General features: G+C 45.1%; 1 protein-coding gene across 1 annotated transcript in view; it reads right to left on the bottom strand.

The window, feature by feature from the left end:
- The window catches only part of LOC143277435 (sodium/potassium-transporting ATPase subunit alpha-B-like), a 51379-nt gene that overhangs the window by 16773 nt on the left and 11744 nt on the right, over positions 1–22862 (bottom strand). The window contains exons 7-13 of the mRNA XM_076582247.1: positions 21262–21460; positions 19946–20057; positions 12734–12866; positions 11382–11574; positions 10524–10836; positions 5470–5687; positions 4911–5012 (exon numbers count right to left, since the gene is read on the bottom strand). Coding sequence (XP_076438362.1) covers positions 4911–5012; positions 5470–5687; positions 10524–10836; positions 11382–11574; positions 12734–12866; positions 19946–20057; positions 21262–21460 — 1270 coding nt within the window. The remainder of the gene's footprint in view (positions 1–4910; positions 5013–5469; positions 5688–10523; positions 10837–11381; positions 11575–12733; positions 12867–19945; positions 20058–21261; positions 21461–22862) is intronic.

Raw genomic sequence — 22862 nt, 5'->3', positions numbered from 1 at the left:
TTTTACATTTGGCATCAATGGCACTGTTCTCAACTGGTTCAAATCTTATCTCACTGATCGATTCCAGTTTGCCATCATTGATAATTTCCAGTCTGAATTTGTTAAAATCAAACACGGAGACCCACAGGGATGTTTTAGGCCCAGTTCTCTTCACAGCATTCCTATGCTGATGACACTCAACTTCAGAAGAGTGATACACCTGAAAAATTGTCACTGCTCTTACAAGAAACATCTGAATGCTTCCTGGACATTCAAAACTGGATGACTCTAAATAAGTTACAACTGAAAGCAGATGAAACTGAAGCAATGATCAAAGGAACTATACAAAAACTCTCTTCCATCACAGCTGACAAATCAAACTTGGCAGTACATCCATCCCCCTTTTCAGCTCAGTCAGGAACCTTGGCGTTGTCCTTGACAACACACTGTCCATGCAAAAATTTATCAGTCAGACATGTCAATCCTGCTACTGTCAACTGCGACGCATCAGTTCCATTTGGAAATATCTGTCCGCTGACGCAACATGTAGACTTGTCGTTTCTCTCTCACCTTGACTACTGTAACTCCCTATTGTCTGGTTTGCCTGCTTCATCCATTCCATCCCTTCGAAGAAAAGATCTGAGCACATCACTCCTATTTTGCAACATCTCCACTGGCTCCCTGTCTCACACAGAATAAAGTATAAGATAGCACTCTATGTTATAAATGTATTCACAATTCTGCCCCTTCCTATCTATGTGGCTGCATTCACCTCTACACTCCATCTCGATATCTACGATCGGCTTCAGATCCTCTGTTTACGCATACCGAGATTCAAACACTCCACTGCTGGATGCTGTTTTTTGTCTGTCTCTGGACCTTGCATTTGGAATGAACTTCCTCTTTTGCTTCATCAGGTCTCCTCACTCAGCTCTTTCAAGTCTGGCCTTAACCCTTTCGCTGCCAGGAAAATAAGATTTAAGTGAAATCTATTTGCCAGGGTTTTTTCCACAAAAGACGGGTATAAATTTTCAAAAAATTCTGTGCTCTTTGTTATTGGAGAAAGACCCATAAAAGTATATATTTTCTGAAAGGTAAATGAATAAAGAATACAAAACACATGCTGTTTTCCCATTTTATGTATTTTTTAGTGACATGCTATTGTTTTGAAATCAGTGTTTTGTTTTTTGTCACATTTTCAACTTGTTCATTACAAACATTAGTCAGGTAATTTGCACAAAAAACATCATATTTTCTGGACAAATGGATATCTGCAAACACAAAATCATACTAGAACAACCACAATATATATATATTTTTTTTTTAAGAGATAGATACACAATACATTGTGACTTCTCCAAGTGATAAGATGGATGTGAGGCCACGCCCCCTCAGTCTCCAACCCCCCTTCTCTTCACCCCTCTCACACGGTCACTTGATACAGTTCTCATCAGACAGCGTTGGCTGCGTGCCAAGAATATCGCTGTGCTGCTAATTCGGTCATGTCGACTGCTAACAGTTCAGCCGGCATCACTCACTGACAGTCGCATCTTGGCCACTCTCTTGATTGCTCCCTTTATTTTTTTTTTATCAGATCATCCTATAAATGTTCATCACTATCTTCTCCTTCGAATTTACGCTTCAATTATTTCTGAGCATCAGCTAAAGAAAGAAATCTTGTTTGATTTAGTTCGTCACGATCGCATGTCTTGAGCACGGCGTCAGTCCAACATTTTGTTGAGTGAGCGAGGAGAGAAGTCAGGCAAACACTTGGACAGTGACCCAACCAAAACGTTCAAATAAAGGACTGCTTCATGACATAGATGGGGTTTCTAGCTATGAATAGAATCTAGAGAGATTCCCCAGGCTAAAGCTACCACGATTTTTGTCAACGAAGTGAATGCAAACCAGGGAAAAGTCAGAATATTTCGATGACGAGTTATCTCGTCATTGTGGCAGTGAAGCATACATGCTTGCCATGATGAGTTATCTCGTCATGCAGGCAGCCTAGGGGTTAAAACCCACCTCTTCACAAGATAGTCTCCCTCCCCTGCCTCTTCCTTGTTTTCAGTTTCTTCAGTTTTAGAGTTATGCATGCATGCGAATGATTGGTGTAAAAGCGCTTAGATTTGTCTCTGCATAAGATTCAGCGCTATATAAATACTATAATTATTATATCATGTTCAGACATACAACATGTTTAATACAACACAACACAGTCATATCCCGTTCAGACATATAACATGTTTAATACAACACAGTCATATCTCGTTCAGACATACAACATGTTTAATACAACACAACACAGTCATATCCCCTTCAGACAAATAACATGTTTAATATAACATAACAGTCATGTCTCCTTCAGCCATATAACATGTTTAATACAACACAACATAGTCATATCTCTTCAGACATATAACATGTTTAATAGAACACAACAGTCATATCTTCTTTAGACAAGTCATAAAACATGTTTAATACAACACCAAACAGTCATATCCCCTTCAGACATATAACAGTAACAAAATACAAAATGCAACAAATAACACAGACTCATTAAAGGCTGAGTGGGGTGATGTGTTGTGGGTGGGGCTGGGCATGGAGTGGGGTGGGGTGATGTGTTGTGGGTGGGGCTGGGCATGGAGTGGGGTGGGGTGTTGTGGGTGGGGCTGGGCATGGAGTGGGGTGGGGTGTTGTGGGTGGGGCTGGGCATGGAGTGGGGTGGGGTGTTGTGGGTGGGGCTGGGCATGGAGTGGGGTGATGTGTTGTGGGTGGGGCTGGTCATGGAGTGGGGTGGGGTGTTGTGGGTGGGGCTGGGCATGGAGTGGGTTGATGTGTTGTGGGTGGGGCTGGGCATGGGCATGGAGTGGGGTGGGTGATTTGTGGTTGGGGCTGGGCATGGAGTGGGGTGGGTGATTTGTGGGTGGGGCTGGGCATGGAGTGGGGTGGGGTGTTGTGGGTGGGGCTGGGCATGGAGTGGGGTGGGGTGATTTGTGGGTGGGGCTGGGCATGGAGTGGGGTGATGTGTTGTGGGTGGGACTGGGCATGGAGTGGGGTGGGGTGATGTGGGTGGGGCTGGGCATGGAGTGGGGTGGGGTGTTGTGGGTGGGGCTGGGCATGGAGTGGGGTGGGGTGATTTGTGGGTGGGGCTGGGCATGGAGTGGGGTGGGGTGTTGTGGGTGGGGCTGGGTATGGAGTGGGGTGATGTGTTGTGGGTGGGGCTGGGCATGGAGTGGGGTGGGGTGTTGTGGGTGGGGCTGGGTATGGAGTGGGGTGGGGTGTTGTGGGTGGGGCTGGGCATGGAGTGGGGTGGGGTGTTGTGGGTGGGACTGGGCATGGAGTGGGGTGGGGTGATGTGTTGTGGGTGGGGCTGGGCATGGAGTGGGGTGGGGTGTTGTGGGTGGGGCTGGGCATGGCTTTGATCGCTTCATAGTCCATGTTCATAGTCAATGTCATTTGTTTTTTGAAGCCAAATCAAACATAAAATGTCTGCATTGGACTCTTAAGTAGTAACAATAAATCAAAGGTTGCTAACAAAAACAATAATCATTACTTTGTTTTTGTCTTTGACGTGATCTTTAACCCTTTCACTTCTGGAACTATTTATGATTTTTACAAAATAGTCACCAACCTTAAAAAAAAATCTGGGTCAGCCACAGAGGCATATTTGGCATCCTGTTCCACCCTCCTACTTTTCTAGCTCAACAACTACCTCCACCCTTCCCCTTCTCTGCCAACTGTCACTTTCACTTTCATTCTTGTCAAACGACCATTTGACAAGATTTTGCCACACCTTGTACAAAAGTCATTATCAGATTGCAGTTCGTCATCTGCCATTTAAGCATTATCTGAAATTCTGAGAGGGTTCTTCAAATAACATCCGAGACTGACCATACAATGCGTGACTGGGTACTGCTTCTCATAAATAATTGAAGGAAACACATCAAGCTTTCCAAACGGTGCCTTTTGGGAAACAGCAACTTAAAAATAGTAATGAGAAAATTCATAAGATGTTGCGACATACAAGTATCTAATTCCTTGGCAAATAGTGAAGCATTGTAAGAGACAAATACATATGTCCTTGGCATTCAAGAGGTTAAATGCATAAAAGATAGGGTTAGGCAGTATTGTATTGTAGAACAGAATTATGTTTGCCTGAATCAAATCAAGGACTGTGTACATGCTCTATGTACCAAGTCATTATTCTGGCAACGTAAGTGATTTGTTAGTCTTTGGCATGGCAGCTACATGAAATGTGTGGAAAGTGTTGAGTGGTAAGACTAAACTAATCAGAAGCATTAGGGCTGTATGTGTACAGTGTGATCTAATGACAAGGTTCTGGTATCATCATTGGAACTTACCACTTCATTTGTGTTGTCTGCTGGCTTTTTGGCTTTGTCAGTCTCAGCCTTCTTGAATCTATTGATCATTTTCAGGCAGACCAGTGCCAGACCGATAAAATCCACTGACAGACTCAATACAGTGATACATTGCAAAATCTTCCAGTTTTTGTGAAACTGTAGAGAAACTTTGTTGCTCCACCGGGGATGACTGCCAAAACAAGAGTTCAAACTTTTGACAGCTTTTTTGACTCACTCTGTGATGTGCGCTTGCATGCAGTTTGAAAGTGGATTATTTGTGAGTTCTGTTAAGTTTGATTCATGATTTCCCCCTGAATGTCATACTTCCTGGTTCAAATGTAAACCCTGATACAATTCACACCATTTTTCAGAAAGATTTTAGCCACACATTAGACGCACAGTATTACAAGGTGCATGGGTGGATGGGGAGAAAACATCTCTTTAGAGTCCCTAAAATAAGGTACTTGAGACTTAATACATGAGTCAACATAAGCACACGACATGGAATGGCTAGGGACACCAATCCTGTAGCAGCATAATAGTTATGATAATGTGAAGTCTACTTACCCTCCTCAACACCAGTCACGATGGAAGCGAAGTTGTCATCCAGCAGAATCATGTCAGCTGCCTGTTTACTGACATCACTCCCAGCAATTCCCATAGCAACACCTGCCACCACATAACATCGGTATCAGGATCACCATATTCCTAAACCTTACTGGTTTCTCCTTTGTCAGAAGGCTGAAGAAATTCATTAATTTTTGGTTTCTTAAGTTTCAGAAAAAAGAAATCTCAGGGGTGTGACTAAAATCTGTTGACTGAACTATTCTATCAGTTGTCATACATTTCATAATCATGAATCTGGGAAAGTTTGATGCATTAAACAATGTCCTCTTTCACAGCCATTCTGTTCTTTTTTGTGTTTTGTGAAAATTTCAAATCACATTATGTTTCAAAGCATATTAGATAACAGAAAGATATGGTGCTTTGCTAAAGCAATGTAGAAATGCTATCAGTTTTATTTTGAACTACTCCAATAACTTCACACACATATGGAAACACACAAACATAGAGAAACACACACACACACACACACACACACACACACTGCCATCGGTCTACATACCAATATCAGCCTTTTTCAAAGCTGGAGAGTCATTGACACCGTCCCCTGTGACGGCCACAATCTGTCCCTGGCGCTGACAGCCCTCCACAATGATCAACTTCTGTTGGGGGGAGGTACGAGCAAACACAATCTCGGAGTGGTTGCGCAGGATCTCGTCAATCTGAGCTGGTGTCATGTCACGAAGGTCACCACCATGGATAACTGCAGCCTTGGCATCTCTTGCAAAACACAGACAACCAAGTCAGACCTCAACTCGCATGTACATATAGTCTGTATGCAACATATATTAAAAACTGGACAGGAAGGCATATGCCAGCATGGTCTCAGAGGCTGATGCAGGATACACCCTTTACCTGTTCACTGCCTGCATGACACGTTAACCTGTCATACTGGAGTTGCAGTTTGCAAAACTACAGTATGATATGTTAGCCTGTGACATAGGCAGTGAACTGGTAAAGACTGTATCCTGCATCATCCAAAGAGCCCTACCTGACATACACCTTGATGTCCATTGTTTTGTTTTTTTTAAGATTTATAAAATATTTCTTCTGGTTATGGTTAAGATTAGCTGCACTGTGTAGTTTGTGTGTGAATGTGACACTGTCAGGTGCAGCCATTTTCAAATGTTCCTACAATGTTCATTTCAAATAATCTTTCTTTTTGATTTATTGTGGCTTAGATATTGCATACATCTTTTTCATGGGATTTTCTTTGGTTTTTGTTCTAATCCATGCGGTGCAGCTTTAACAGAGGTGTACTTTGTAGTTCGGAAAATACAGTAAATAATTTCCACATGGATGAATAAAGTTGTATTGTAATGTATTATACAACTTAGGTCTATTTTCAGAATATAAGAGAAGTTTAGTTCCATTGTCACGCTCAAGGGTTTGGGTTCTTCACAAAAGCTGGCAAGACTGGCATATATATACCTACTGTAAAGTTTGCTCTATTGAGCGCACTGGTACATAAGCTGCACCCACTAAATTTTGAAAAAAATTAACTTCATACACACATAAACCTCACTGGCTTATAAGCTACACTTATTACCAGTACCGGAACACATTTAGTTTGTCCGTCGGGATCGACGAGGACCATCTAGTCATCTTGGGGGTGGGTGGGTTGGGCTCTGTGGGTGCGCAGATGACTGGTCAGGCCAATCCGCGCCCGGAAGGTTCTGACGCAGTGTGGACAGGGGATGGTGGCGGCTGTCGGGGACTTGCTGGCAATGCTTTTCCTGGCCTGTCTGCGTTGCTCTGCTGCAGCGATTCTGTTGGCCTCACAGGATTTGGCGCCTTTGTGAACAGCTGAACGCCACTTTGGTCTGTCCATTGCATTCAGCTCCCATGTGTTGTGGCTGATGTTGAAGGCCTTCAGAGAAGCTTTCAGAGTGTCTTTGAAGCGCTTCTTTTGGCCTCCATGGGAGCGCTTGCCATGTTGGAGTTCGCCGTACAGCAGTTTCCTGAGGAGCCGGTGGTCTGGCATGCGAACTACATGGCCTGCCCAGCGCAGCTGGGCCTGCATCAAGATGGTGTAGATGCTGGGCAAGTTTGCATGAGTGAGCACCTGTGTGTCTGGGATCTTCTCTTGCCACTTTATGCCGAGAAGTTTTCTGAGGCTGGTGGTGTGGAAGTGGTTCAGCTTTTTGGCGTGGCGTTTGTAGACCGTCCATGATTCACATCCACAGAGCAGTGTGGTGAGAACTATGGCCTTGTATACTTTGAGCTTCGTCTCCAGGGTGATGCCTCTCCTGTTCCAAACGTTTTTATGGAGTCTGCCGAAGGCAGCGCTGGCTTTGGCGAGTCTGGCATTTACCTCGTCATCGATGACAACTGTGCGAGAGAGTGTACTGCCCAGGTATGTGAACTTGTCTACCGCATTCAGTCGTTGCCCGTTGATGAAGATGTTTGGTTCAATGTAAGGCTTTCCTGGAGCTGGTTGGTGCATCACCCCAGTCTTCTTTGTGCTGATTGTGAGGCCAAAGTTGTCACAGGCAGCAGAGAACTTGTCGACACTGTGTTGCATGTCAGCTTCGGTGGCAGCGTTGAGAGCGCAGTCATCAGAAAACAGGAAGTCGTTGACGGTGTCTGTCCTCACCTTGGTTTTTGCTTGAAGCCTCCTGAGGTTAAAGAGTGAGCCATCTGTGCAGTACCTGATTCCAATGCCTACGTCAGCGTCTCTGAAGGCATCTGTCAGCATGGCTGAAAACATGAGACTGAACAGGGTGGGGGCAAGAACACACCCTTGCTTGACTCCGTTGGAGACAGGGAATGGTTCTGAAGTCTCTCCGTTGTCTTGGACTCGGGCCAGCATCCCATCGTGTAGTTGCCGTATGATGGTCATGAACTTTCTGGGACACCCGTACTCCGCCATGATTCTCCAAAGGCCATCTCTGCTAACAGTATCGAAGGCCTTGGTCAGATCGATATACGTAAAGTAAAGGTCGGCATTCTGTTCCTGACACTTCTATTGGAGCTGCCTGGCAGCAAACACCATGTCGATAGTCCTGCGGTCTTTCCGGAAGCCACACTGGCTCTCTGGTAGGAGACCTTGCTCCAGGTGCGCTATGAGACGGTTGAGTAGCACTCTGGCCAGAGTCTTGCCTGCGACGGACAGCAGGGATATTCCACGATGGTTGTCACAGGCCTGACGGTTTTCTTTGCGCTTGTACAGGTGTATGATGGAAGCGTCTTTGAAGTCCTGTGGAACTGCTTCATGCTGCCAGATGAGCTGGAACAGCTGATGAAGCTTCTCAGTCGGCGCCATACCACCTTCTTTGTAGACCTCAGCTGGAATGGAGTCTGAGCCAGGGGCTTTGCCATTGGATAGCAGACGGATAGCTTTCTGGGTCTCCTCCAAAGCTGGAATGGCATCCGACGACTCACTGACTGGCACCTGGGGGAGTTGGTCGATGGCTTCATCACTGATGGTGGAAGGGCGGTTCAGTACGCTGTCAAAGTGTTCAGCCCATCTCTCAAGGATCCCGTCAGATCCTTTCGGAGGGCCAGCCAGCTTGCCAACAAGGGTTGTCTTCACTGCAAAGCCAACTCCAGCATCACGTCTCTCTTCAGGTCTGCGACCACTCCAAAAGAAGGTGTAGCCTGCGCCTCGCTCACAGAGTTTGCCTTCTTCTGCCAGTCTGGTCTCACTTAAGGCAGCGATGTCAATGTTGTACCTGGCTAATTCACTCGCAATGAGTGCTGTGCGTCTCTGTGGTCTGGCTGAGTTGCCTCTGTCCAGAAGCGTACGCATGTTCCATGTGGCAATGGTCAATGGGGTGCTCCTTGTTTTCTTCTTTCTTTCCTTTGTGTGTCGACCGCTTGAGTAGGGTCCCCGTCAGCCGTGGTATGCTGACAAGGGTGGTGTGGAGCAGGCAATGTTTAGGGCACCTTTTCTAGCCCCTTCCTCATGCCATGGAGGTGAGCAGTGCTGTCCTGAAGAGGGCTGCTCAGTCGCTCAGGGGGCTGCCGATCTCCACCGCTGCTCCAGTCAGTGAAAAACGACCCTATGGCCTGAGCCGCCTGTGTGCAGGTCCGCAGCTATGACTGCCAGTGTACCCACACCTGTCGCTTCGTCGCTCGCCTGTCGCCACAGGGCTTGGGGGAAAATGATGGTATGGGATGAAGGATGACTGATGACTTGCGTGATGACTTTGTTTATAGTGAGGAGGAGTTGCGCACCGTCGACCTCACTCTCTTGTCCGAGACTGTCTGTATCCAGTGGCAAGACGAGGTCAAGACGACTGGAGATGGAAACGGATGCAGTGGATGACCAGGATGTCCTATGTGCCTCATCCTGCCCTCAGCACTCCACAGTGCTCTGCTGCAACCACCTTCCTCTCCATTGAACCATGAAGGTTTCTTCTGCAGAGTCCGCCGGAACACATACCGATACTACAGAAAAGCTGTAAATACTGTAGGTTATGAAATAAACACAAGCGGAAACAACACAAAGAAAAGCAAACAAAAATACTGCTAGTGCCACATACACACAAAAAATAAACACAACGAAAATAAGGTCCATAATTTAGGGAGAGTCAAATTTATTCAACACCGTCCTGCTCACTGAATCCACTGAAATCTTCGTCTTCAGTGTCCGAGCTGAAAAGAACTGGCGCAGCTTTCTCCGCCATCTTGTCACTGACTTCAGCCTCACTTTCACTTGATGAACATAAATGCAAGGTGGAGGTCGCTGCTGGTTCGTCGCTTGCACTGTCGTCTGCTAGGTCAATCGCCTTGAATTTGAAGGCTGCATCATAGGCATTTCGTCGTGTTTTCAGCATGATGAGGGTGTGTGCTTGAGAAGAGTAGACCTGAATGCTGATCTGAAGGCTTTAATGTGTGCGGATTTCATTTTTAAATCGTGAACAGTTAGCACAGTAACCTGAAGCTCATCCAAAAATTCATGGACAGAAATCATGATTTTGGTGAGTTGAACTTGAAGGGAAGCTTAGACAAGAACGTGACACTCCCAGGATTGTTAAAATCCTCATATAAGCCGCATCATTGTATTAGCCACAGAGGTTGCAGCTGGGAGAAAAAGTTGCGGCTTACAGACCGAACTTTATGGTATATATATAAGTAGATAAAAGTCAGTATCAATGTATGTGCCATGAACATGTCATAAGAACCAGAAGCTCATAACGGTAACAAGGAAAGGTTGGCAAGGTCCTCATACCTCAACATACCTTAACTTGTACTTTCAATTATTCTTACTGTGAACACCAGCAAACAAACATCAAGTGAGGACTGGACTGACAGAAGTGCATGGTTATGCAAGGCTGTTGTGTGCTGCAAAGTAAGCATATTTTTCTTGGCAATCAGTATGACTACCAGAGCATTAAGGTTCTTGGCATTCTCAGAAAAAGACAACACAAAGTGGCTAGCTGTAACTGGCCAGCTGCAGCAATGATATCCCAATGGAAAGTTTTGCTTTGATACAGCACTAGCAGAGAAAGTATCAATTCAAGAGATCTCAGTTCAATGTGGTGTAATGCAAATGACAGAAAGCTGGTGGATGTAAGGAAAAAGTAGAAAAAAGAAACAGCAGAGCCTCACCTAGGATCCACCTCCTCCACGGGAGTTCCTCGTTCAGCAGCAATGTCCTCCACAGTCTTGCTGCCTTCTGAAATGATGCCCACCCCTTTGGCAATTGCCTTGGCAGTGATGGGATGGTCGCCTGTCACCATGATCACCTTGATGCCAGCACTGCGGCATTTGCCCACAGCATCAGGAACGGCAGCACGAGGAGGGTCGATCATTGACATGAGGCCAACAAAGCGCAGACCAGTGATGGGGAAGTTGGGGCCTTCAGGATCAAACTCATAGCCAGGGGGGTACTGCTCCGTGGGCAAGAAATAGTCACAGAAACCTGTCCAATGCCACACAGGATTGAAATCATTCCACACTTTTTTTCCCAAAAGGCATACACACTTGACACAAATAAGTACAGGCAAACAGGAGACCAGTGTTCTTTCTTGCATGAAACACTGAAAAGTCATACTGATTTTGGATGAATGGAGATTGTGAAAAATGTTTTAAGCACTTGATACTGTAAGTTGGTAGAGAGGAAAATTCTGGTTTCTCTTTGATACCCAAAATTACAACTGATACTGCTTTTCCCTCATGGTTTTTGTTAATTTCTTAGTCTGAACAAAAGTGACAGCTATCTCAACTTTTTAATTTGATTTTTGATATTGACTTAAAAAAAAAAATCACAAGCAAACAGATTCTTGATTCTGGTCCCTGTGGTCAACACTGTAAAATGAGATGCAGCAGAGTGAGAGAAACCTCTTTCCACAAAGACACCGAAACAGCCTGTCTCACTGCTTCTGAAAATATTCCCTGCAACATTTAGATCCAGGGGGAGGAACACATTGACTAGACAGGAAAAAAAGTGAGAAAATGTTCTCTTACCCAGCACACGTTCTCCCAGCCCACCCAGTTCCAGGTAAGCAGCATTGAAGGCCTCGCGGAAGTTGTCATCCAGCGGCTGGTCCTTGCCGTTGAGCAGGATGGTGGAACAGCGGTCCATGATCCTCTCTGGGGCTCCCTTCATCACCAGCAGGTAGCGCGGGTCGTTGGGGTCATCTGTCTCATGGATTGACACCTGCACGTGGAGCACTGCAAGTCTCTCAACTGGGAAACAGGAAATGGGTTCATGTCTGGCAGAGAATCTGATCAGTGGCCATGACACTTTGGCAAAACAACCAAACAAAACGGTGATGAACAAGCTGCCTGATGCAACCCAGCACAGTAACAGACCAGCAGCTGCCAGTTCACATCTTCATTATGGAGAACAGCACACATTTTATCTGGGGAAGTGGCTGAAATAATCAAATGTATTGTTCACAGACAGGCAGACAGACATAAGAGAAACAGAGACAGATTTTACAGTCTTATGATGTGGTTCATGGACTGACATTTATACAAATAACAGCTGTCAGCTGCCAAAATGAAGGAAGAAAAAAACGTAGGTTGGAGGGTGTGTGCGGAGCATGACAAGTCAAACATCGCAGCTCGAAAAAGACACAGACTGAAGGGTCTAGAACAGAAGAGAGGAAAGTACTAAGCTCTTCATTTAACCCATGTAAAGATTTGATACATAGTTGATCATATCAGTGTGAACAGACAGGATCCTATCTGACAGTCCATTACCTCAGTGTGAACAGACAGGATCCTATATGACAGTCCATTACCTCAGTGTGAACAGACAGGATCCTATCTGACAGTCCATTACCTCAGTGTGAACAGACAGGATCCTATATGACAGTCCATTACCTCAGTGTGAACAGACAGGATCCTATCTGACAGTCCATTACCTCAGTGTGAACAGACAGGATCCTATCTGACAGTCCATTACCTCAGTGTGAACAGACAGGATCCTATATGACAGTCCATTATCCAAGTGTGAACAGACAGGATCCTATCTGACAGTCCATTACCTCAGTGTGAACAGACAGGATCCTATATGACAGTCCATTATCCAAGTGTGAACAGACAGGATCCTATCTGACAGTCCATTACCTCAGTGTGAACAGACAAACAACACCAGAAATATCACCACCAGCACATCTCCTACACAAGTTTGGGTGAATCTTCTGTTCTGAATGCTACATGCACAAGGGGAAAACCACTAACCCTCCTTTGGTTTTCATTCTATTTTTCTTTGCTTGCTGATGATGGCAGTCAACTACTGAAGAAAAGAAGTGGGCGAGGGGAGGCAGTACAGAAACATGCAGTACATAATACTTGGCACATGGGTGTACCTGGTACTTGTTGGTGGAGTTAAAGGGGATCTCCACAATCTTCTTATTGCGTCGACGATACTCAGTCACCTTTCCGATGGACAGCTCTGAACATTTCAGAAGTGCTGACTCTGAGGCATCACCATTGCACTCCCTGCAAATATCCACAAGACACATTCACATCTTACAATCCCAGGAAACAAAGCAACACTTTCTGTCTCCCATGTACAGACACAGGCAGTCTTCTTATGTCTGTGACCAGTCTGTATGTTTACACATCATGTTCTATGATGCTTATATGTACCATGTTCTATCATAATTTCTCAGAAAGGCACTAAACAGACACAAAAACAGATAGCAATATAAAAAAACAAAAAACAAAAAAACTTTCTTGACAAATTCTTGTTTGTTTGTTTGTTTTTCAATATCTTTGTACTCAGTATTTGATTTATAATTTCTCAATTCATCCAAACATAACAAAAAACGACATATATATCTTTGTAAAGAGTACATAAAAAGGAAATAATAATATATTTTTAAAAAAACAGACACATTAGTGTGTATAAACAGTAGTTAGTAATTAGAGAAATTCCTATTTCATTGCCAAAACACATGCCCCATCTGTACCTATGAAAATCAGCAAAAGGAAAAAAAAGTGCATCATAAATCACTATCTTCATGACCAACACATGGTCACAAACATCACTGAGACACACAGAGACAAATTAGACACACACAAATACCATACAGATGCACAGACATACAGACACAAACATTATATAGATACACAGATACATCATACAGACACACATAAACAACATCACACACACACACACACACACACACACTGTACTGACACACACAAACAACAATGTACTGACACACAAACATCACACAGACACAACAGAGACACACACATGTCTGTATGTTAAACTTGCGTATAATGATATGCTTACACAGAAGATCAACAGGTAACATGGATTAACATTGTAAGAATGATATTACAACTAAACTAGAACAAAAATATGATTTATCTTAGAAGGAAAACATATCTGAATATAGATAAATCAAAAATGCAATTTTATAATAAAATTACCGATGGGTACAGAACCAAACCTTATTTACAAAAGGATATCTTATCTATTATAAAACAGTCACAGTGCAAATCAAGAACATACTGTCATGATCTCACAATAGAAAAGGGTAGATAATTTAACATCCCAAAAGAAATTAGGAAGTGCATATAATGTCAAACGACTGAATATCATCTCTTTGGTATTTGTGGACTTTTCAAACAAAAAAGAGAGAAAAATTCATACAAACAATTCAACAAAAATACCTTCCAACGACTATTTAACCCAGTCAGCTCATGCTGGAAGACAAATTTTTGGGCAGATTTTCTGAAAGTTTGTTTACAACTGTTGCTAAAACTGCATCACACAGACAAGTAGTTGAATTCCTTGTTATGTTTAGTTTATTTATTGTTTGTTTGTCCCAGGTTCAAATCTCGGTAATGGCGCCTGGTGGGTAAAGGATGGAGATTTTTCCAAACTCCCAGGTCAACATATGTGCAGACCTGCTTGTGCCTGAACCCCCTTTGTGTGTACACACAAGCATAAGATCAAATACACACATTAACTCTCTCCAGACGAAGGAATGCGTGAGCATTCCTACATAAAATGTATTCGAATTCAGAAGACGGAATGGAATAGCATTTTCAAGAAATAAAAATCCATCACGCACTGTACACATGATTTTGTGATTAGCCAAGCAGAGTGTGCTATTCTGGGTCACTCCACAATCGAATGGTATGATTGGCCAGCCTGCCATGTGTGGCCCATCTCGCACACACGCTGACAAAGTCACTGACCGGTCGTCTGCTCGCGTGCCAGCCTGTTAGCAAAGCGGGCTCTTCTCAAACTGTTGTGGAGCGAACAAGGCAGCGACGGCAACGTTTTAGGGTTGCCGAATTACTTGAAATGCTACAAACTGAAGGGTTGGACATTGAGGAGGTGGATGATGATGAAGAAGAAAGTGAATTTAATGCAGAAAGCGAGCATGGGTATGGTGATTCAGGATGAAAAATTGGCAGTATTTTCTACATATGACAAAACTGTAAAAATAAGATGAGAAATTTTTTTTTTTATATATGTAATAGCTCAACACATAATAAACCAGTTCTGAAAGTTTCATTTTCTTACTCTGTATTTTGTATTTTTTGTAATTTTTTTCCAAACCCTTACAAATGGGCCGTCTGTCAGGAAAAGCAAGGGAGAAAACTTGTCGTCACGAGTGAGTTAAAGATCCTGTAATCCATGTCAGCATTCGGTGGGTTGTGGAAACAAGAACATGCCCAGCATGCATACCCCTGAAAAAAGATTATGGCTGCCTACATGGCACGGTCAAAACGGTCATACACGTACAAGTAAAAGCCCACCCGCGTACATACGAGTGAACATGGGAGTTGCAGCCCATGACCAAAGAAGAATAAGGATAAGAATTTATTGTTTACTGACTATTGGTGTGTATAAGTATAATAAACCTTGTTCAGGTTTAATTGACAACAAAACTGATTCTGATTTTTTTCTTAAACATCATACAGACAAACATAACATAAAACAGGAAGACAACACACACACACACATGCACATACACACACAAATACCGTACAAATACAAACATCATTCAGACACACATAACATCATACACACAAACATATGCAGACTCACACATAACATCACACACACACACACACACACACCATAAAGACAAAAACATGATACAGACACATATTATACACACACACATACATACAGACACAAAAGTCATACACACACACACACATCATACAGACACACACAGAGAGACACAAACATCATACAGACACACACACACACAGAGACACAAATGTCAGAGATGGTGGTGTGTCCATCGAGATCGATGATGACCATAGTTGTCATCCAGCTGGGGGATGGGAGGAGGGTGGTGGTGGTGGTGGTGGGGTGGGGGGGGAGGATGCACATGAATCTATCTGTGAATGTGCAGATGACTGAATAGTCCAATCTGTGCACGAAATGTTCGCTGACAGTTGGGGCAGACAAAGACAGGCATATCATTGTCAGGGGGCTTGTTTGCCCGTGACTTTCTGGCCTGCCTCTTCTGAACAGCTGCAGCAGTCCTGTTGACCTCGCACAACTTGGCGCCTTTGTGCACAGCAGCGCGCCATTTGTCACGGTCTACTGCAGATTCCTCCCAGGAGTCAGGGTTGATATCAAACGCTTTAAGAGAGACTTTCAGAGTATCTCTGAAGCGCTTCTTCTGACCTCCGTGTGATCTCTTCCCTTGTTGCAGCTCGCCATAGAAGAGCCTTTTGGGCAGCCGATGGTCTGGCATGCGCGCCACGTGTCCAGCCCAGCGAAGCTGGGACTGCATCAGGATGGTGAAGATGCTGGGAAGGGTGGCTTTTGCGAGCACCTCTGTGTCTGGGGTCCTGTCTTGCCACTTGATGTTCAGTAGCTTCCTGAGGCATGTTGTGTGGAAGTGGTTCAGCTTCTTGGCATGTCGTTGGTACACTGTCCAAGTTTCGCAGGCGTACAGTAGTGTGGGGAGAACTACTGCTCTGTAGACCTTTAGCTTGGTCTCAAGACTAATGCCGCTTCTGTTCCAGACATTTGCACTGAGTCTGCCAAAAGTTGCGCTTGCTCTTGCAATCCTGACGTTCACTTCATCGTCGATGGTCGCATTTCGTGATAGTGTGCTGCCAAGGTATGTGAACCGCTCCACCGCACTGAGTCTCTGACCGTTGACTGTGATGTTGGGCTCAATGTAGGGTTTCCCTGGGGCTGGCTGATGGAGAACTTCAGCTTTCCTCGTGCTGATGGTAAGGCCAAAGTTCCTGCTGGCAGTGGCAAACTTGTCGAAGCTGAGTTGCATGTCAGCTTCAGATCCAGCGTTGAGGGCACAATCATCAGCAAACAAAAAGTCTCTGATGATGTCTGTCATGACCTTCGTTTTTGCTTGAAGCCTTCTGAGGTTAAACAACTTGCCATCTGTTCGGTACTTTAGGCCGATTCCAACATCGCCATCTCTGAAGGCATCAGTAAGCATTGCAGAGAACATGAGGCTGAACAGCGTTGGAGCCAGGACGCAGCCTTGCTTGACACCATTTGTGACAGCAAAAGGAGCAGATGTTTCGCCATTGTCCTGGACTCGAGCCTGCATGCCTTCATGGAATTGGCTGACCAAGGCAATAAATTTCCGAGGGCATCCGTACTTGGCCATGATCTTCCACAGTCCCTCTCTACTCACGGTGTCGAAGGCCTTAGTGAGGTCGACATAGGTGGAGAACAGATCAACATTTTGCTCCTGACATTTCTCTTGCAGCTGCCTTGCAGCAAACACCATGTCGGTGGTTCCGCGCTCTTTCCGGAATCCACATTGGCTCTCAGGCAAATGACCTTGGTCAAGGTGTGCTGTGAGGCGGTTTAGTAGGATCCTGGCAAGTATCTTGCCTGCGATGGAGAGCAAGGAAATCCCCCGATGGTTATCACAGGCTTGCCGGTTCCCCTTTCGCTTGTACAAGTGAATGATAGATGCATCTTTGAAATCCTGAGGGATCGTCTCTTCTTTCCACATGAGTGAGTACAGCTGATGGAGCTTCTCAGTCAGCACAGTGCCTCCATCCTTGTAGACCTCTGCTGGTATGGAGTATGAGCCAGGTGCTTTGCCACTGGATAGCAGACGGATTGCTTTCTGGGTCTCAAGAAGTGTTGGTGGATCGTCCAGTGCTTCGTTGATGGGGACTTGTGGGAGACGGTCTATGGCTTCATCATTTATGGAGGAAGGGCGATTTAAGACACTGTTGAAGTGCTCAGCCCAGCGTTCGAGAATTTTCTCCTTCTCGGTGATCAAGGTATTCCCATCTGCACTGAGGAGGGGGTATGATCCTGAGGATGTGGGGCCGTAGACTTCTTTTAAGGCATCATAGAACCTCTTCATATCGTGCCTGTCAGCATATCCCTGGATCTCATCAGCTTTGTCACTCAGCCACTTATCCTGCATCTGGCGTAACTTTTGCTGAACAGTCCTGCAGATGGCATCGTACGCATCCTTTTTTGATGTGGACTTTGGGTTGCTCAGGTAGGCTTGATGCAGACGGCGTTTCTCATCCAGAAGCTGCTTGATTTCATCACAGTTTTCATCAAACCAGTCTTTGTGCTTTCTGGTCATGGGTCCCAGGGTCTCTGAAGCTGTACTATAGATCAGCTCACGCAGGGTCCTCCAGTCAGACTCCACATTCTGGTTGTCCAGAGAGACGGATTCCAGACGATCTTCCAGCAGTTCCACAAAGGACTGTTTGATGGTGATGTTATTCAGCTTAGCGAAGTTGAGCCGTTTTGGAGCCTTCTGGCCTTGGGGGCGTCTCTTGGGCTGGATTCGAATATTCAGCTTCGAGACTACAAGGCGATGGTCTGTCCAACACTCGGCGCCGCACATGGTCTTTGTTACACGTACATCTTGCCTATCCCTTTTCCTGACGATGACGTAATCGATGAGATGCCAATGCTTTGAGCGTGGGTTCATCCATGACGTCCTGTTACGGGTAGGGAGGCAGAAAACTGTGTTCGTTATCAGCAGTTCGTGCTCTGCACAAGTCTGAAGCAAAAGCAATCCATTTGGGTTGCAGTGGCCCACACCGTGCTTTCCAATCACTCCATCCCAGGAGATGTAGTCAGAGCCAACTCTAGCATTGAAGTCCCCCAAGAATGATGAGCTTGTCTGCTTTAGGGATAGCAGCAATGACAGAGTGAAGGTCCTCGTAGAACTTCGCCTTCACTTCATCCGGGTTGGTCATGGTTGGGGCATAGGCACTGACGATGGTGAGGTGCTTCTGGCCAGATGCCAGCGGGAGTTTCATGGTCATAAGCCTATCGTTGACTCCCTTTGGGATTCCAGCTAGCTTGCTGACAAGTGCTGTTTTTACTGCAAAACCAACGCCAGCCTCACGTCGCTCTTCGCTTCCTCGTCCACTCCAGAAGAAGGTGTAACCAGATCCCCGTTCACAGAGCTCGCCTTCGCCTGCAAGCCGAGTCTCACTCAAGGCTGCGATGTCAATGTTGTATCTGGCGAGTTCGGATGCAACTAGTGCCGTTCTCCTTTGGGGTCTGTCCGCGTTATCTCTGTCCAGGAGAGTCCTTATGTTCCAAGCACCAATGGTGAGAGGAACGATCCTTGTTTTTTTTCTTTTCTTTCTTTTTGTTTCGACCGCTGATGTAGGGTTCCCGCCAGCCGTGGTATGCTGGCCAGGGTGATATGGAGCAGGCAATTATTAGGGCACCTTTTCTAGCCCCTTCCTCATGCCAGGGAGGTGAGCAGTGCATTCCTAAAGAGGGCTGCTCAGACGCTCAGACGGCTGCCGAGCTCCATCGCTGCTCCTGTCGACGAAGAACGACCCTATGGCCTGAGCTGCCTGCGTGCAGGTCTGCGGCTGCGACTGCCAGTGTACCCACACCTGTCGTTTCGTCGCTCGCCTGTCGCCACAGGACTTGGCGGTGATGAAATGATGAAGGATGAAAGGTCATTTTGGATGACTGATGACTTGCGCGATGAGTTTGTTTAAAGTGAAGAGGAGTTGCGCAACGTCGACCTCACTCTCTCGTCCGGGTCCACCAATTTCCAGTGGCAAGACTAAGTCAAGACGACTGGAGGATGAGCACGGATGCAGTGGATGACCAAGATATCCTTTCGGTGTCTCATCTTGCTCTCTGCACTCCACAGTGCGTTGCTGTAACCGCCTTCCTCTCCGTTGAACCGATAGGTTTCTTCCGCAGATTCTGCCGGATCCAGACTTCGCATGCATGGGTAGACACACCCCGGGAGCCAACTGTGTGTGGCATGCACACAGCACAGTGGAGCTAGATGGCTGTCGGTGGCTCTCCTGAGCCGACGCTCTTTTATGGATCTCCATAAGGGTGTCTAGCCACCCGCCTCACCAGTCCCGGAAGGGAGCAGTGGGAGTGCCGGTTTAGTCGCCGGCAACCCGACCCTGAACAGGTTGTACTGGATTACAGGTTACCAGTAGCAGATCTAATGACCTGACCTGACACCTCATACAGATACACACATACAGATACACACACACACACAAACAAACATACAGACACAAACAGAGAGACACAAACATCATACAGACACATACAGACAGACAGACAATACACACGTAAAAGCACATACCTCTTTAGAATTGGAACATTGTCCTGGTTCCCCTTGAATTCAGCACGGTTACACAACATAGATATACGGGCCAGGGACATCCAGGTGGGATCATTGGGACTGTATGTGGCATCTGCACAGCATAGTTATCACTATCACACTGTATGTGGCATCTTCACAGCATAGTTAACACTGTCACACTGTATGTGGCATCTTCACAGCATAGTTAACACTGTCACACTGTATGTGGCATCTGCACAGCATAGTTAACACTGTCACACTGTATGTGGCATCTTCACAGCATAGTTAACACTGTCACACTGTATGTGGCATCTGCACAGCATAGTTAACACTATCACACTGTATGTGGCATCTTCACAGCATAGTTAACACTGTCACACTGTATGTGGCATCTTCACAGCATAGTTAACACTGTCACACTGTATGTGGCATCTACACAGCATAGTTATCATTATCACACTGTATGTAGCATCTGCACAACATAGTTATCATCATCATACTGTATGTGGCATCTGCACAACATAGTTACAACTATCATATTGTATGTGACATCTGCACAGCATAGTTATCACTATCACACTGTGTGTGGCATAATCACAGCAGTTAACACTACCACACGGTATAGGGCATCTGCATGGTATAGTTATCACTATCACATTGTATGTGCCACCTGCTTGGCAGAGTTATCACTATCACACTGTATGTGGCATCTGCATGGGATAGTTATCACTATTACACTGTATGTGGCATTTGCATGGGATAGTTATCACTATTACACTGTATGTGGCATTTGCATGGCATAGTTATCATTATCACTGTATGTGGCATGTACATGGCATAGTTATCACTATCACACTGCATGTGACATCTGTATAGCACAGTTATTACTATTACACCATATGCGACATCTGCACAGTATAGTTATCACTATCACAATGTATGTGGCATCTGCATGGCATAGCTATCACTATTACAGCATATGTGGCATCTGCACAGCATAGTTATCACTATCACACTGTGTGTGGCATCTGCATGGCATAGTTATCACTATTACATTGTACACCTGTCATGAAAACCAGAGAATGATTTCAATGCTCCATACACACACACTGAGCTCAGGGCAGGAATGGGCAGGTAGTGATCTTTAGCCTGCCAATGGCAGCTGACGACATTCTGCATGTCTCAACCTGTCCAATGGCAGCTGACGACATTCTGCATGTCTCAACCTGTCCAATGGCAGCTGACGACATTCTGCATGTCTCAACCTGTCCAATGGCAGCTGACGACATTCTGCATGTCTCAACCTATTCACTCACTGGACTGGTCTTCGCTGGTGTCAGCCTCCACAATGCGGCCATCAAACCACATGTGGGCCACCGTCATGCGGTTCTGGGTCAGGGTTCCGGTCTTGTCAGAGCAGATGGTGGAGGTGGAGCCCAGGGTTTCCACAGCCTCCAGGTTCTTCACCAGGCAGTTCTTGCTGGCCATCCGCTTGGCCGTCAGTGTCAGACACACCTGAAATATCACCAGGTAAAACACTGCATATTTGCATATGACCTAAGTCTTCATTTCCTTATCTGTGGGTCTGATTTTACTTCTTCCTAATTTTTTTTTTTTTTTTTTTTTTTTTTTTTTTGGTGCCCCATCACCTGCAACATTTCCTGGGCATCACTTCCATCCCGCTCAACCTGAGTCCTCCACGCACAACTACACCTGGGTTTTTCTCAACCTGAGTCCTCCACGCACAACTACACCTGGGTTTTTCTCAACCTGAATCCTCCACGCACAACTACACCTGGGTTTTTCTCAACCTGAATCCTCCACGCACAACTACACCTGGGTTTTTCTCAACCTGAATCCTCCACGCACAACTACACCTGGGTTTTTCTCAACCTGAATCCTCCACGCACAACTACACCTGGGTTTTTCTCAACCTGAATCCTCCACGCACAACTACACCTGGGTTTTTCTCAACCTGAGTCCTCCACGCACAACTACACCTGGGTTTTTCTCAACCTGAGTCCTCCACGCACAACTACACCTGGGTTTTTCTGTTGCAGTCCTCAGTCCCACTGTTGGCAATCCATACAGAACCATCAATGCTGTCCTTCTTTCTCTTCTTTCTTTCCATCCTTTCTTTATTTCTCTTTTATTTTTCCACCCATTCTTTTCTTTATTTCTCTTTTTTTCTTTCTATCCTTTCTTGCCTGTTTATCCTGTTTTCACAAGGCAGTTTCTTTATGCTTTACAGTAGGATATGTGTAAAATGATGATAATGTAAATCTCTACAGCACCCATCTAGAATGCCTGATGATAACAACAACAACAATAATAACAACCATCATCATCATCATCATAACAATAATTAAAAAAAAACAGGCTAAAATAGCTCAGTACCCCCATCTCAGAAAGGGCTCACCGCGCTTTACAATAAAATATACACAGATTGAAGAGTAAGTAATGTAAAAATATGTACAAAGTAACACAATCCCATATGACATTTGCAAAAATATACAAATTTAAGACCAAGTAACATAAAAAATATGTATTCAACACAGGCAACATCTCAGTCTCAAATCACACAGGGACAAACCACAGCAAAACAAGGCACATCACATTCAAAGTCAAAAATAAACACCAAGGAACCAGCATCACAAAACCCCCCATAAAAAAACCCATCACGAATTCATGCAATCAACACAAAGAGCACATCCGGCAATAAGATCACAGCAAGCATGTGCAGGTAAAGTTGCAGTGAAATGAGTACAGTTTAAAAAGATATGTTCTGAGTGCTGTCTTGAATGTGGGTGTTGGGGTGTGATGGAGGTGTGAGGGCAGCGAACTCCACCGTTTGAGTGCAACAAAAGAAAAGGAATGTTCACCGTAATTTTTTGCACAAATCTTTGGAAAAGACAGT

This window comes from Babylonia areolata, chromosome 34 (genome assembly GCF_041734735.1).
Source record: "Babylonia areolata isolate BAREFJ2019XMU chromosome 34, ASM4173473v1, whole genome shotgun sequence".
NCBI lineage: Eukaryota > Metazoa > Mollusca > Gastropoda > Neogastropoda > Buccinidae > Babylonia > Babylonia areolata.
Note: the sequence above shows the minus strand (reverse complement) of the source record. Positions and strands in the feature narration are given on the sequence as shown.